We start from the raw sequence: 15914 nt of genomic DNA on the forward strand, positions 1-15914 counted from the left end.
AAACCTGAATATTCCAAGTAGTGTTTTTCGGTTATGTATGCTATTTAGGAGACCTCATTTATTTTTTCTTACAGCAAAAGAACAATCGTTTTCCATTTCAGTGCGAAGCATTGTTCGTTTAAGTTAGCTTTATATCCTCATGAGATCTAGATTAGCGCTGGCGAATAATGCATCTTTCATGTTTCTTTGTGTACAGTCTTAAGCAATTTGATGATTCACTCCACCACCATCTTTTTTCGTTTTTGCAAAATCTGGGTCATTAAATAATTAAGTCCCCAGGATCTTGAAGGACATTCCAATCCAGCATGGTAGCTGCCTCTTCGCAGTTTTCGTTCGCCATAGTTTTCAGCTTAGCAATTCACGATCGAACAAAGCCGAACTAATCCAAAAAAATAAAAAAAAACCCAGCTGTTTATGTAAAAAGCTAGAATTATTAGCGAGGCATGAGACAGTTAATGCAATCATTGTGTGGATTTTTGTGATATCAAGGATTACCAAGGGCGTTTTGCGCAAAATGGAAAACATCAGGGCCCGATTGTTTGAAGGATAGATAACGCTATCCACCGGATAAATCAGTGTCTAGTGGATAACCAGTAGTATGTTTTGTCCTTTTAATCCGTAGTTTTTTGTTTCGATTAAGAAGATATATCAAACACTCCAGACAGTGTTTCATCGGCTATCCAAACACCTCGAATTTCGTCAAAAATACTAATATTTTCAATTGTCTTTTCGGTGTTTGGATATCCCGATGAAAGACTGTCTCTGGTGTTTGATATGTTGGATAGCGTTATCCATCCTTTGAACAATTGGTGTCAAAACTTGCTTAGCAGAATGTCCACACGGTATATTTCATGAAATGCCCACGTTAACTGAATTTGTTAATGATAATGATAATAATGATAATGCATTTATATAGTGTTTTTCCTTACTTTCAATTCTTTTACCCCGCCCGCCGGGGCTTTGTCCCCTTTTTTTTTTGATTTTTGGGTTTCCCCCTTTTAAAAAAAATAAAAGGGGGGGGGGCCGTTTTTTTTCAAGAAGAAATATTAATTTTAGTTTTATAAAAAGACTTCTTTTTTTTACGTGGGCGGGGGGGGGGACCCACCCCCCCCCCCCCCCCCCCCCCCCCCCCGGGGAATTTGTTGTGCTCAAGGTTGCAGTGTTTGTACGATCGGGACTTTACTTGCTTTATTTCATGTCTTTTTATGTCGAGCAAAACGCTTATCTTTTTCTGGGGTTATGCAAAAGAGACATAGACTTTATTAAGAATTGATATTTATTATAATGCTAACTCATTTGATTTGTACAAAAGCGTCACGTTTCTTTTTTTCATCTATTTCATTTTTTTTACAACAAGAAAATCCTTATCAACTACGAGAAGAACAAACAAAATCGGTGTCATTTTTAACCATGCCGATTACAATGCAATATATATGCTTATCACAAAATGTTTTTTTTTTTCAGGTTAAATCTTATTATATAGTCGATTATTTATTCATTCATCAACTATCCTTATAGAATACAATTTTATAAATATAATGCTTTTCAAATATTATTATTCTGTAGTCAACATTTTTTTAAGGTACTTAAAAATGTTGACTACAAAATAATAAAAAAATGATTTATTGTTTTTTACACTGGTTGAAGTTTTACATTGATATCAAAGTGAACAATTTCAGATCTCATTTAAACCTTGCCGAACCAACCTGTCTTACTTAGGTGTACCCCAACCTATAGCTATACAATAATCTTAAACAAACTACTCCATAACAACGCATGCAACTTTCAAGCAACGTTTGAGCGGGGAAATGCCTGTCCATCGGCCTGAGTTGAGCCCACGGGGGGTGGGGGGGGGGGACCGGATGTAAATGAGGGGATGATCGAAGGATTTATTTGGGTTTGAAATGTTCGATTCCGGGATTTTTTGGGTGGGAAATTGGCAAGGCATCGTCACGGTTCCCAGTGAATTTTGATCTCTTTCGCTTGTGATTTGTGGGAAATGTGACGACGGGGTAAGAAAGGGATTTTTGGGAGATTTTGGTCAGGGATGGACGGAAGACTAGGATTTTTGGGTCTGATTTGCCTCCATTCGATCATCCCCGTCATTACAAGCGAGAGTACCCCCCCCCCGGGGGATTTGAGTAACATATAATATTCTTATAAAGAAGCAAACGAGACAACAGAGCGGGCCGTGGATAACCAATTTAAATAAAAAATATATAAATACTATCTAATCTATTTTTCTAAAATCATTATGTCTATTCACTTTATACTAATCTAAATATAAAATATATAGCAACTGTATAAAACAAATCATCTTTAGATCACGTCTGTCTCTTTTTAAAAGGTTATATGTGGTTTTATACAGCTATTTCAATTAACGTTGTCCGGATCAAAGCTTAAAGACAAGACTGAAAGGCAGTATGGGTAGAAGAAGAGGGCAACTGCAGTGCTGAATAATAAAATATATAATAATAAGTTTTTTTTAATTGAAAAAGGCCCACAAAATTAAAGAAAAAAAAAAAAAAGAGAGAGAGGAGAAAAAAAGAGAAAAAAAAAATATACATCTTAGCAGTTATAGTGGGAGTATCGCAAGGATTTTGATTGTTTTTCGTCGAAACAGTAATGTTGTTACTTCTACTCGTTTAGAAATTAATCCTAGAACACTAAAAGAAAGATATTAACCGAATTCTTGAAAAAAAAAAAGAAAAAATTATGATCGTTTACAGCGTATTTTGAAAAAAAAAAAAAATGCGAGAACTTGAGTTGTAATTCATTTCGACCTTTTCTTTCCATTGCCAGAGACACTCGTGACGTCGACGGTTTTAGTACACTATATTTAATTCTTAACAAAACCTGGACTATCATTGGTTAGAGTTTCCGTTAACACTGAAATGTTTTTTTTTTTTAACTTTTAATTTGAAGTTACACAAAATCCCCTTGATACTTCCCCTCAGTTTAAGCATGGAGATTCAGGTCGATGTTATACTTAAAACGTATTTGGATTTTTTTTTTTTGTGTTTGTTTTTTTTCAATTGGATAGTTATTTATCTAGACTTGCGCCAAAAAATTTTTTTTTTGGTGGGAAGCGTTATCCATCCTTTTAACGACTGGCCGTGATTTTGTTCACTGATAACTGAATACAGCTTCAGATTTATATCTACTACAAAGAAATCTTCTTCATGCACAACACTGTGCTAGCTATAATGGTATGCCAAAGGTGGAATTTCTAAAGTATTGTGATCTACCTTCAATGGCCGAGGCGCGCGCCCGAGGGAAAGAGTGACATCAAAACAAGCGCGAGACAGACGAGAAACAACACCGTGACCCGCGGCACGCAGAGGGAATCGGCGATTTCGACTTTATAGATTGAATTAATATCCTACTTGCTAAGATCTCGTCCGCATTTTAATTCTTGCTTGGATAATTATCTAAACACGAAGAAAAAAAAAACATAAAATTAGAACATTGTCAGCAAAAGATAACAATACAAATTCTCCGTTCCAACAGTACACATACAAAAAGTAACTTATTTTAACCGCGGAAAAATATGTACGGATACTTGTCCGCGGAGATTATTCGTTCCGAGGGGCAAGCTGTAAATTCAAGGCCGGAACAGATGTCCATATAACTATGACCCGTGCATATTATTTTTTTTACTTAAACGCAGATTTTGACAACTCGAGGGATATCCCTCGAGCGAAATCCTCGCAGTTTTGAAACGCATTATGTGCGTCACGTGACTTACAAGACCAATCGGGAGTGAGAAACCTATTTCATTTAAAGAGACTATGCTTTAGAAACTTTTAGTCCAGCTTTTGTTTTTTTTTCTTTAACATGAAGTTAGACTTGTTTAAGTAATTTTTTTTACAAACAGGAGTGGCCGTTCCGATGGTTGCTATAATTATTTTCCAAATACCCATCAACATGTAATTTCGATTAAGGCGACGAGGGCTCTACGACTGTTTCACAAGTGATGTCACCTTTTAACAGTTATTCAAATAAAAAAAAAATACAAAAACTCAAGAAACGCTGTGCATTTAAGCCGAAGACCGAAGAAAAAAAGGGCGTGCAGAACTTTGAAGTCGAATTCAGTCGATTCAAATTTTCACGAAAGTAAAATTTTGTTTTAATAGTTTTGTTCGAATTTCGTGTAAATCGCATCTAAACGCATGCTAGTCGTAACCCAAATTTGAAAAACGTAAAAGTATCCGATTATAAGATCGTGCTTCTGTGATTAACCCATAAAAATGAACGCTTCGGAAGTATGTATTACCTGATAACCCTATTGCAATGAATAATTGTCCAAAGCAAGCCGACTTCGCGCTTTGTGCCGCCTGACTCAAATGATTGGCGGGGGGGGGGGGGGGGGGGAGGGTAGAAGGAAGGTGAATATGGGTCTTTTCTCGCTCGAAAGGAGTCCCTGGAGAACAGTTTGGCCTATTCTCGGCGGACGTTTAAAATAAACCAACTTATTAAACAGAATTGAAAGTATCACGTATTTTAATCTTCTCGGAAGCCGCTCGCATTATAACTTTGTCGGCATCGGATTAACAATAAATATCTCGTTTTGGACCGAGGGCTCGGTATTGCCTTTCGCACAACGCGAGAGAATTGACGGAATTCTCGAAATTTGGTCAGGACAAGACATACGTAGCGATTTATCTGCTGCATCTTTAGAAACGTAGAAAGAAAGAGATCTATCTATCTTTAGAAACGGGAAATGAAAATTACATTATTAAAGGAAATACCTCCTATTTCCCGATTTATGTAATTAAAAAAAGTTTCTTCTTTCGGTCGTTCGGGAATTTTGACTTAAACCAAGGCTTTGCAAAATTATAACAAGGGCGTTGTCAGACCGATTATCACAACAATAGAACCACCCTATCTTCGTGTCGTTTGCTGTAATGACATTCAACATTTGCCATGTTACAAACAGCAGGAAATTGCCCAAAAAAGGCAAAAAAATTTAATATTAGTTGTCAGATATCATCACATGTATCATGCTCAAAGATCCTCAAAGGATTTTTGAGCTCCACGAGTTATCCGTCTTGAAAACTGGCGAATGAATAGTACACTTTAAATTGGGAAAACGACGATAGAAAATCATATTTTGGAATTATTCAGTTGTATTATTTTATGAAGTTGCCGAGAGGCAACATTTCAGACAATTATTAAATTTTGTTATGACTGTTCTGTTGAACAGAAGTTTCAAATATTTTTTTGTTTGCTGGTCATGTTGAAACAAAGGTGTGATATAATCTTCAGTTTTGGTTTTGCGGAATGAAAACATAATTCTGATCAAAACAAGCATGGGAAATGTGATAGGACTATTTTAGTTTTGGAAATACAATAATATAGTTTTCTTTTGTGAACTGTGCAAAACACTCAAACACAAAGGCCATCCCAGGACGTGAAGGAATTTCTTTTTTCACAAGAACTCTCAAAACGAAATTTTGTTTTAGTCAATTTCAAAACAGCCTCTTAATTTTGAAGACTACAAAACCGGGCAAGGCCCATTTCTCGTCGATATTTTGAAGGATTTAAAGCTCTCCGGATTACCCTGTATTTAGAAGGGAGGGTCTTAAACACTTTTATATGAGTGAAATTCAGAGTTTGCCATTGTTTGAAGTGTCCATTGGGTTTTTCCTTAATTGATGGACCATTACAAATTGTTCGTATTGAAGCAGACAAGTGATAAAAAGGCGCCAAAGGTCTATGATTTCTCTTAAGCCTCACAAACATTACAAGACTACAAGACGCTAGCATCTCATCAATATTTTCTTAGCAATTTTAGGTACACATTACATTTTTAGCTTTGTCAACATGTTTTCTCAAGCTTACAATTACAATACGTCATCCAAATGCAAAAGGGACGGGAAGGAAAATATGAAATATATGACCCATTCGGTCGTCATACCGTGCAAAACGTGACTATTGCGAGACATAAAAATATACTTTGAATTACATCCGATTAGCTATACTACAAAGGCGGTTGGTCAATTATCCCTTTTTTTAGCAACATGGATTATCATATCAAATCCCTTATCTTTACAAGTATAGTTTCTTTGTTATTGGCTAGAGAAACTACGTTATCTAAATTATGCTTACAGTAAGCAAAATATCATTGTTTCTAGAAAATGGTTTAATGAGCTAGACGTGGCGAAGATATTGTATTTATTGTGGATAAAATGTGGACGTTTCACAGCTGCACGTTTGCAATGACCAAAAGAGGATTACTGCTTCAGATAGGTATTTTTGCATGCGATGGGAAGATTACTTCAAAAGGTCGATCCTCTTACACGCCATAATGTCTTACGTTTTATTAACCCAATCCAGCAACACTAAGAAACATTCTTTGCTTTTAAAATCACTTGAACCTAACAAGTACTTAAAATTTTTTCGAAGAGAGCGTCTTGAAGCGGTCATGCGACAAGTCATGCACACAAAGAGGCGGGAATATACTAGTTTTTTACTAATAAGCGCAAGCCTGAGACTGTTAGGGTTCAATTTTTGGATCAAACTCAGAAAGCAATTACAAAAAGGAATTTAAAAATAAATCATTAATAAATAAAGAAAAAGGAAAAAAGAAAAATAAACACTTATAAAACTAAACTTAAGTAAAATAAGATAAAATGAAATAAAAATTAAATAAAATAAAATATTGAATAAAATTTCTAATGAAATAAAAATAAAATAAAAAAAATAGATTTTCTTTCAACTATGGAACAGTTTGCAAATCGCTATATACTGAAATAAATAAACATTTTGTACACAATTGCGCAATTAAATGTGGCAATAATAAAATAAGTAATAAAAACTTATAACTTTTTGAAAAGTTCACACAGGGGGTCCGTAGCCATGACAACGGCCCTTTAATAGTGCTCGGCGCCATGACAGCAGAAAAAAAATGCATGTTTCTCTGAAAGAGTTTTCTCTAGGCGAAAAAAAAACTAGAAAACCTTGAACTTGCGGAAATCGAAACCAACGAACAAGACAGCATTCCTTTGATACATCTTACACTGTCTTGAAAGAATTTTCGCTCGTTGAACCGATTTGACGCAAAGCTTACGAATGTCGTCCGAAACATGTTAAGCTGTTGTTGCATGCGAAGATATTTTTTGATCCTTTTCGAGCGTATTACTAGTCAAAAGATTGTTTTCCGGGCATTCAGTTTTTTTAATAGATATGACAGTCTGTACCGGTTCGAAACTGAAACTTGCGAGAGTAAAACATCTCGTGATAATCATAAGTTTGCGCGCGAAGCCTATTTTTGGCGCATTCTTTGAAAGCCAACGTCAGTTCATTTCTTGACGTAAAGTACATTAAAGCCATGGCTTAAAATAAAGTGCTGAATTAAATGCTTTTGATGGGATGGGACAAAAAAAATACTTGAAGATGACTAATTATGTTGACGTTGTGGTCAAATGTTTGCTTTGCGTTTCTTTTGAAGAAAGATTATTTCTGCATCACCTCCTGACCTTTTAGTTCTTATATTGCGTTTCAAGATTGATTCCTCTTTAAGAAACACGCAAAGTCTACTGTAACATCAAAACGACATCATCACCTCTTTGCTCGGTACATAGCATTGAAACACAATACGATATTTTTGAAAATGTTATAAGTCTAAACTATATTTGTTTGCAGTAACAAGATGTCCAAATTACTCATTTATGACAGCTATCGGAAGCAGGGGAACGGCTTAATATGTTTTGAAGTATCTATTTGTTCGCGATTTCATCTATAAGGGCAATGTTTTCTTTCAAAACATTTTGCGCTCAAAATTTTCAGCATTGTTGAACCCGATCGATGCAAGGTGTTTGTACTGTTTACGTTCAACGCTGCGGCCTGAAAAGAGCCTGAAGGTAATTTGCAACACAAAGGGACTTCTTTTGTATGGATGGAAAACAATAAAAGTTGTTTTGGCTGTAAGAAAATTGATCAATGTCCTTGTAACGATGTCGCGCAAGAACGCTTTTTCCCACGCAGAAAGTTTTACATTAATGACAACAAATTGATCTTTACAATAATTAACTCACATTTTCCTTGAAGTTCTGAACTTATTAAAATATCTTCCGTTGCTACCACGTATCGATACGCGATAAGAACAAACTTCTATGTACATAGAGAGTTATTTTAATTTTGAGGTGTGATACAAACAATAACTCAATTTGATCTCCTCAGCGGCGAAGTTGGGAGCTTGAATGTAAATCGGCATGTTAAGTTAAGTATTGCAGTTGTACAACTGTTAAACGTGTGCCGGAAACAATAAATGTTGTGTAGAAAAACAAGTTTCTTACAACTTAACAACCTACTTACCCGCAAGAGAAAATATTTTCCTTCTAACACCAGCTAAATCGTCTTGAGCGGGTATGTGCGAAATTGTCTTCGGTCAGCATAAGACTTTGCATTCGTGGGGCGCTGTCGACTTCACTGGGGTCAATGCAGGTCGCGTTGAATTCGTCCGCCTTCAGTTCGCTCTTTAAGTTTACAATTTTCGCACGCAAGCTGATGAACAAACTAACCAGTTCTCTGTCCGGTGTTTTAATGCGGTTTAGTTCTTCCAGGATCCACTTTAGCGCTGTACTCAACTCCTCCAATCTTTCTTTTTTATTTTTATTCTTGCCCTCCAACTGTAGCTTGCTAAGAAGCTGACGTGCTTGTTCTAGCGCACTTTGCGTGCTGTAACCAGAAAGTTTCGCGGTTGCAGCAGGGTTAAACGAGCGCGTAGGGGAGAAAGACGCCACTGAGTATCTGCGCGGATGGTTTTTACTTGCAGAAGAATCAAATGAATGTTCAGTAGAAACCCGGCGAGCTGGCTTTGAAGCGTTTAAGCTTGTGTGGCTAGCCTCCTTGAAATGCGCTAAATCGCCGGATATCGGCTTAGCTATTAACGCGCTATACACGGCACTATCGCTGTCAGACGATGAGTGATACGAGCTGTTCGATGAAAAAGATGCTTCGCTGCTAATGTCACTAAACACGTCCTCCATCTCCAAAGAGCGATTTATGTCCCCTTTAACGTCTTCTACGTGTAATCCTCTAAGTTTACTTACTCCGTTCACTTTAGCGCCCTTAAATCCTTGCGCTTTTGCCACTAATTCCTTCCAGCGATCGTCCTCTTCGTTTCTGCTGCAATCAGCACTTTCCATATCCTTTACATCGCTATCACATTTAGTGTCGTTAGCGCCACACGCACTAGATCCTACATTCGCACTTTTACGCGGTTGAGGCAAAACAATGCTGACCTTTTTAGATCCTGTATACCTTGGAACGCTGTGAAAGCAACCATCGGAAAATCGGCGGCAATTTAACGAGGAAGCCCTGCTGCTTCCATTGTTCGGGGCGATTGAATTGGTTCCAGTCTCGTTGTCCTCCTTGCCGTGTTCCTCTGAGAGAGCGCTGAACACCGGAGCATTTCTTCCAGAGTACCGCGTAGAGGCGAGTAAACCGTCCGAAGCGCGCCGCCAAGTGCGGGATTTTAACCACTGTGGAAACGTAGCATTACATGCAGGAGTAACTTTGCGGATCGGTTGTTCAATAGTTATTTGAAATCGAGGTCGCACCACGGCCTCTGTTTCCGTTTTCATGTCCACGTTCGTTGCGCTGCGGCTCAGCAAGCCTGTTCGCTCGCTGTAGTGGAACCCATCCTGGTTTCCAATCCCGTCAGATTTTCTTGCGGCCGGAAAACTCTCCGCTCCAAGGGAGCGAGAATGCCTCAATTTGACCTGTTCCCATCCGTTATCTTGTTCTTCGTCATGTGTAACGTGTACTTCCCAAGTTTTGTACATCGCGTCTTCATTCAAGGTAGTACTATTCCATAGAGGCTGCTCATAGCTGGTTTCCTTCATACTCACTGGGCCGCACAGCATTATTCTTTGAAACACTAGCTGTGGCGGTTCACATACAACCGAGAGCAAACGTTGTGTAACGTGGTATTCTTCATATGGCTCGTGATTATTCAGTTGACGCTAATATCTTCCTCGTGGTTTCCTTTGAGTTATATTAATCGACCACAAATTGAACTGACGTCTGGATTCCTTGCATGTCGAGCGCCGCATTGATGCATTCCACGCGTAATGTTGATCAGAATTTGCGAGATAAACTGTGAAACTCCTGACCGCTAAATTTTGACAGCTGGAAAGTCATTTACCTATTGTGCGGTTAATAACTTTGTTATTAGTGACAACAGCACGTACAGCCTGACCCTGCGGATATTCGCTACCCCTCTCCCACAGGGGGCAGAAATATCAACAAAGAAACCCTGCTTTCTACATTGTCAAACGCAGTGTGTGGCTTTTAAGCGTATCTATAATACTTGTCGTTTGTGATAGAGGGCTAAATATGCAAGGGAAAGCTCGGTTTGTATATTTTTCAAGCGATAACAAAGTTTGTCTTTTCTGGAAGGGGTAAGATTGCTCGGCCTCCTTTGGAACCAGTTAATTTAAATATACATAATAAACTCGTGGAAACTATTTGACAGGTCAAGATCTTTGTTTTAGCAATGAATTGACATCGAGTCAAAAACAACCAAAAGATAAATCTGTTTTTAAATAGACACTTAAAACACTAAGCCAAGTGTAAAATTACGAGCCGTGGGCCAAAAAGAGGCTTGTTTCGGCGGAGTGGAAGACTAATCAATTTTGAAATTACTGAAATTCTTACTGAGTCGTTAATCCCATGTCAAACATGTTTGTCTCCTTGATCAACACCATGAAAGCTTCAAATTCATTAAGCGTTCTTTAATTAGGTTGGCCGTTTTTGTTTAGCTTCTCAAACGCAAATAACTGTTCCATATAGTTCTTAAAATTTTTCCTTTCAGCTGGCTAAAGTAGCCGTTCGGAACAACAATTATCCAAACCGGTCTTTTCATATAATGGCCTTTGGGAGAACTTAAGACGGGGTCACAAAAAGGCAGATTTATTTTATGACCAATTTCTTCTTTCTCGTGACTTTTTGTTAGATTTTGTACGTGGAGAGTCTTGATATTAATCTGTGCCTGGACGAGCTAAAAGGTCTTAAAAGCGACAATTTTGAAGGCGATAGAGATCAAAGAATTTCACAAAATAGTTCAGTCTTAATTAAATTATTTGACATTGAGGTTCGCGTAGTTGGTGTCGTTTTTTAAACGGAAAGGACCAACATACCAGAGCTAGTTAACAAACGGCAGCGGATGTCCGTTGTCGGTTGTTTAGCTGATTTCTCAGTGGTGGCGAACATGATGCTAGCCACACTGCACTGAGCTGAGGCGCCAGTCATACAATAGAGGCCTCTAGAGGGCCCCCTTAGTCGGTTGACAGACTGGCGAAGTACATTCTAAGGTAGAGAAAAGGCATTTTCTGTCAAGCAACTTTTAAACACGCACGGATCGGGAATGTTCACAACCTTAATTAAATTCTTGTAATATTAAGTGTCTTTATCCGATAAGTATGTTTTAATTGCAAAGCGATCTAAAGCTAATGAAATTCTTAACGACACGTAAAGACTGCGATCACCAGACGGCTTTTACAAACCCCAGGAGGGAAGGGTAACTTTCAATGCAAGAAACCTTCAGGGTGTTGGCGGTTAGAGAAATTTACAGGTACGCAAAGGAATCAGGGAAATATGGTAGTCAGTAAGCCGAAAGTTCAGTTGTGCTTTTAATATCATTGACGGAATGACAATAATAGCCCCAGTGGAAAAACGAAAACCGACGACGCCAGATTCAAATAAACTCTGGCGGCTTCGCTGGGATAGGGGCAGCCGGATTCTAGTCCCCGTTCACGGATGTCCATATCAAACTAAACGATTGGTGATTCGATTTCGGCGGACTTAACACTTCCAGACTTCTAGATTTAAAACACCGTTCGAAAATGATCGAAACTTCTCATCGGCAACTTCAATTCCTTGGCTAAAAGGAATCATATCAAACCGCACAAGCCGGACTATCATCAGTTGTGTCCCCAATTAGTTTTTATAAGCTTAATACTACTGACACTAAAATAAAGTCTTTCGTTTCATTTCATTCCAGTATATGGCTTTGCTCAGAATTGACATATTTTAATATAAGCACTAAAAATGTCGGCTCCTGGGTGTCGGATTTGTCAAGTGTCAGTATTATGGACAGTTAGGCGACTCTTTTCTATTCACATCACTTAAGTACGCACTTTAAGTTCTCTTAAGACTGAATATTCACTTATGTTGTCTGAAGAAGCTTTCACCAGTAAGAACTCATATCCGATGCTAACTAAAACGACTATATTAAGCACAGGGAGAAAACACGATAAATTAGTATTGTGTATTAAACTAATAAAACACACAGCTATAAAGTCTCTGGCTTTTCTTTTTGCAAACATTTCTAGAATTCCGGCCCTACATCTTTTCAGATCCCTTATCAGAGAGACAAAAGCATGTTCGTATCGTTTGGTGCAATGATGGTCAATGTATAGGCGTTGTCATGATGGTAAACAAGCCAGTGCCCACTTGTTTAAAAAACGTTTTTACAATTTAGTTACTTTATCTCTCTGACACTTCGAAGTTTAATTCAGTTTTCCACTCAGTCTCAAGCTCAACATCACTGCATATATTAGTATATTTATTTATGAAACCATTCTGTATTGTACTGGTCTTACCAAATTTCATTGCAGTTTATGCATGGATGCTGGTTCATCACGTTCAGTTTTTCAATTGAATTATTGATTTTTGTTTGTGATTCGGGCAGGTTGGATTCGAAATAAGTCCCTAATCCCTATTGCAGTTTACTGACCTTTAGTTCGTGAATTTGAATTCTAAGGGTTTAACCAAAAACTCAGGCTATTTAATATCTGGAGAGTAGAGAATTAATTTTAATGTAATTCAGTTAAAATGCTGAAAAAATATCAACTACTAAGTGAATCTTTATCGTCCGTTACTTGCCAAAGCTAGAAAAGTCACTTAAAAAAGCCTTTACACCTTTTGCAGCACTAGACTCTACCACACAATTTCGACTGAAGGTTATAAAATCCACCTGTAAAGTTCTTGTGTGATCAGTGAGTGCCATATACATGCGCGCTGAGTGACGTGCCGAAAGCGTATTTTTATGAAAGCGGTACTGATGGTTTTCATCAATATAACAGAATGGGTTTATTTTCATGAATAACAGGAAAAAAATAACTAAAATACATAACAAATACTTCAAGAAAATAAAGAAAACACAGAAAGAAACAACCTAACCGGAAAATTACGCAAGGCATGCATTTATGCTAATTTATGCTATCCGTTGTCACTCCGTTCAATCACGCGTTGTGGACACGTTCACCCGGGGGGGGGGGGGGGGGAGGGGTACTCCATATAATGGCCTATACGGAGAGGCTCCGCCCGAAAAGGGGTACCTTTTTCAGGCTTCAGGTATATAAAAGGGTAGGGATTTTACAAGTTTTGGTATATGAAAGGGTATGAAAATCCATCATTTAGGTTTTTAAAAGCGCCTTTAATTAAAATATTTCGAACAGACGCACTTTATGGTTGTATTATTTTAATTTATTAAGCGCTACATGAAAATGACAAGAAAGCGTTCTGTTCTACGTCTATGCCATGTCTTTTAGGTATATGAAAAAGGGTACCTTTTTTCAGTAAAAGGTATACGAAAGGGGTACAATTTCTGTGAAAATGGTAGTTAAAAGGGTAAGGAGTAAAAGCTTGGGGCGGAGCCTCCCCGTATAAAACTTTTTTGAGTGCCTCCCTCCCCCCCGGGCACGTTAATTTCTATCAGTTTATTGATCAAGGACGCACAGAAAATTAACAATATTTTATACATCGTTTATAAAATGAAAATTTGAGAAAGAATCGCCATACATAACAACTTGAATTCTTTTTTAGAACTTTTACTAGCGGCAGCAATTCCCATAGCCAGTTTTAGCCTAGTCAATGATTGTTCAGTTAGGTAACTTTTACTGAGATTATCCCTTCAGGGCAGCCTTGACAGATGAGCCTGTGTACAGCCGTCCCGCTCCCCTCAGAAAAATCGGGGAGCGGGACGGCTGTACGTGCTATGTCAGATTTTTAGCCGGCTTTTTATGAAGGACAGGATAGAAAAAATTCCCCCCTCAACAAACTTCAGTAAAAATACTGACAGAAAAAATATTAGAGTTACAGAGTTAAAAAAAAAACAAGTTTTCACTGATCGAATGCTTTCATTTCAAGGTGACGCCTGCTATAGTAGCTTATAGCTATATAGTCAAGGGATAGTTTTAGTCATTTTACTGTTGAGACCGAAAGAAGTTCCTATTAAATATATAATAAATATATATCAACCTGAGAACTGTTATTGAAAAGATGTTACTGAATAATAATAAATAAACGATAATATACGGAGAGTTTGCAAATAAAAGTGCGAATTTCTAATTTTCTATCAGTGTTAAAGGCAGAGAACGCTCAGGCAAAGTAAATTAAAAAACGCACTACATAGTAATAGCAAATATTATCCCTTCTCTGAACACAATACGTGCGAACAACTTGCCGGCGGCTTGTCTTTATGATTTAGCTCTAATTGAACCCGAGAAACGAGTGAACGTTTGTAATTAGAATTAGCCCCAGCTAAATAAATAAAAAACTGTGAATTATGACTACGGTAAGATATAATTACTCAACTTTAAATGCAATTATTTTAGAAAAGACTTGATTCATGTTAGTTTTGTTTTTTGTTTTCTCAGAGTTATTACAGCTAAAAAAATACAAAACACTGTCTTATGTATACATCATACGATCAATATTAAAGGCAATTATTTTAGAAACGTTTTGATTCGGTTTTGTTTGGTCCAACATACAGCTGTTTAGCCAGTGTGTAGGCTGTATCAAAAGGTTTGTGTTCACTCATTTCCAATATGTGAAGATTAGAAAGCCTCCGCGGCTTGCTTTTAAGAGCTTCAATTAGGAAAGAAAATATTTGTACAAATTTTTCAAGCAATCTTTATCTATATGCTTCTTTTAAAAGCAAAATTTGATTCGTTAATGGCTTCTTCAATCTATGAGCTTAAATGGGTCTGACTCAGATAGTTTTCACATTCATCTTTGATCGTCTCAAGATGATATTACTGGTGTTGTTGTTACTTGGAGGCACTGCAACAGGTAAGGATGAATTAAGCCTGGTTAAGTTTTACTTTTTGCAATACTACACCAAAAAAAAAGTTTAAATCTTTTGTCAAACGATATCTTATACATTTCTTTGGTAATCCTTAATTAGGTCTTTCTGATAACCTTTTAAAACAACTTTTTTATACGCAGGAAATTGTTAGCATCGATTTGTTTTATCAAGATCATATTCGTTTTTCGTTGTGACTCTGAGGACCGTCAGTTTGTCTCTAAGTCGTTTTGCCGTTTTATTCGTTCGCTGAGTTTCCCATGCAGTCACGAAATTGCTTCCTAAAAGATCAGTTATAACTCAGTACTGGACTGTCGTTACTAATTTTCCTTTTTGCGATTTATATTATATAGTTGTTTTGAAAAGACTATCTTCAAGTGTACCTATTCGATCATCTTGGATTTAGCTAAATTTGCACGTTTCTCTGCTTTGTATGGAGTGGAATACTTTAACCTACTACAGGAATTGGTTCAACTGCTGTTTCTTTTATTCTATTGCAGGGCAGCTGCCATGTGGCCATACGCCCATCGCTCAGTCCCGTGTCATTGGTGGTCAGGACGCTAAGCCAGGAGCTTGGCCATGGCAGGTAGGATTTTCAGCTTACTTGATAGGTATCGCTTATGTTTTTTTATGTTGCTCTTGTTATAAATTGAAGTGGCACGTGACATTCAAGAGATGCAAATGTAAACATTGCACAAAATAAGTCAAGACGTCATCATTGTTTTTACCATCGGTCATCGTGGTCAGTGCTCTTTGCTTATTCTACTCTGTACTGTTCCTTGTTAAAATGTACAACAACGAACGACTTTGTTTACGT

The 15914-nt window shown here is 37.5% G+C and overlaps 2 protein-coding genes across 3 annotated transcripts in view; one reads left to right on the plus strand and one right to left on the minus strand.

Moving 5' to 3' along the window:
* Window positions 1-3351: 3351 nt before the first annotated feature.
* Window positions 3352-10148, minus strand: LOC144644743 (uncharacterized). The gene is made up of 2 exons (XM_078504263.1): window positions 8320-10148; window positions 3352-3431 (listed from the first exon to the last, which is right to left on the minus strand). The coding sequence occupies exon 1, from the start codon at window positions 9870-9872 to the stop codon at window positions 8343-8345; it is 1530 nt and encodes a 509-aa protein (XP_078360389.1). The 5' UTR covers window positions 9873-10148; the 3' UTR covers window positions 3352-3431; window positions 8320-8342.
* Window positions 10149-14998: 4850 nt separating this feature from the next.
* The window catches only part of LOC144641065 (transmembrane protease serine 9-like), a 66980-nt gene continuing 66064 nt past the window's right edge, over window positions 14999-15914 (plus strand). For both annotated transcript variants that reach the window (XM_078500123.1, XM_078500129.1), the window contains exons 1-2: window positions 14999-15084; window positions 15598-15683. In XM_078500123.1, coding sequence (XP_078356249.1) covers window positions 15042-15084; window positions 15598-15683 — 129 coding nt within the window. In that variant the 5' untranslated portion in view covers window positions 14999-15041. The remainder of the gene's footprint in view (window positions 15085-15597; window positions 15684-15914) is intronic.

This window comes from Oculina patagonica, chromosome 2 (genome assembly GCF_052425735.1).
Source record: "Oculina patagonica isolate OP01 chromosome 2, crgOcupat, whole genome shotgun sequence".
NCBI lineage: Eukaryota > Metazoa > Cnidaria > Anthozoa > Scleractinia > Oculinidae > Oculina > Oculina patagonica.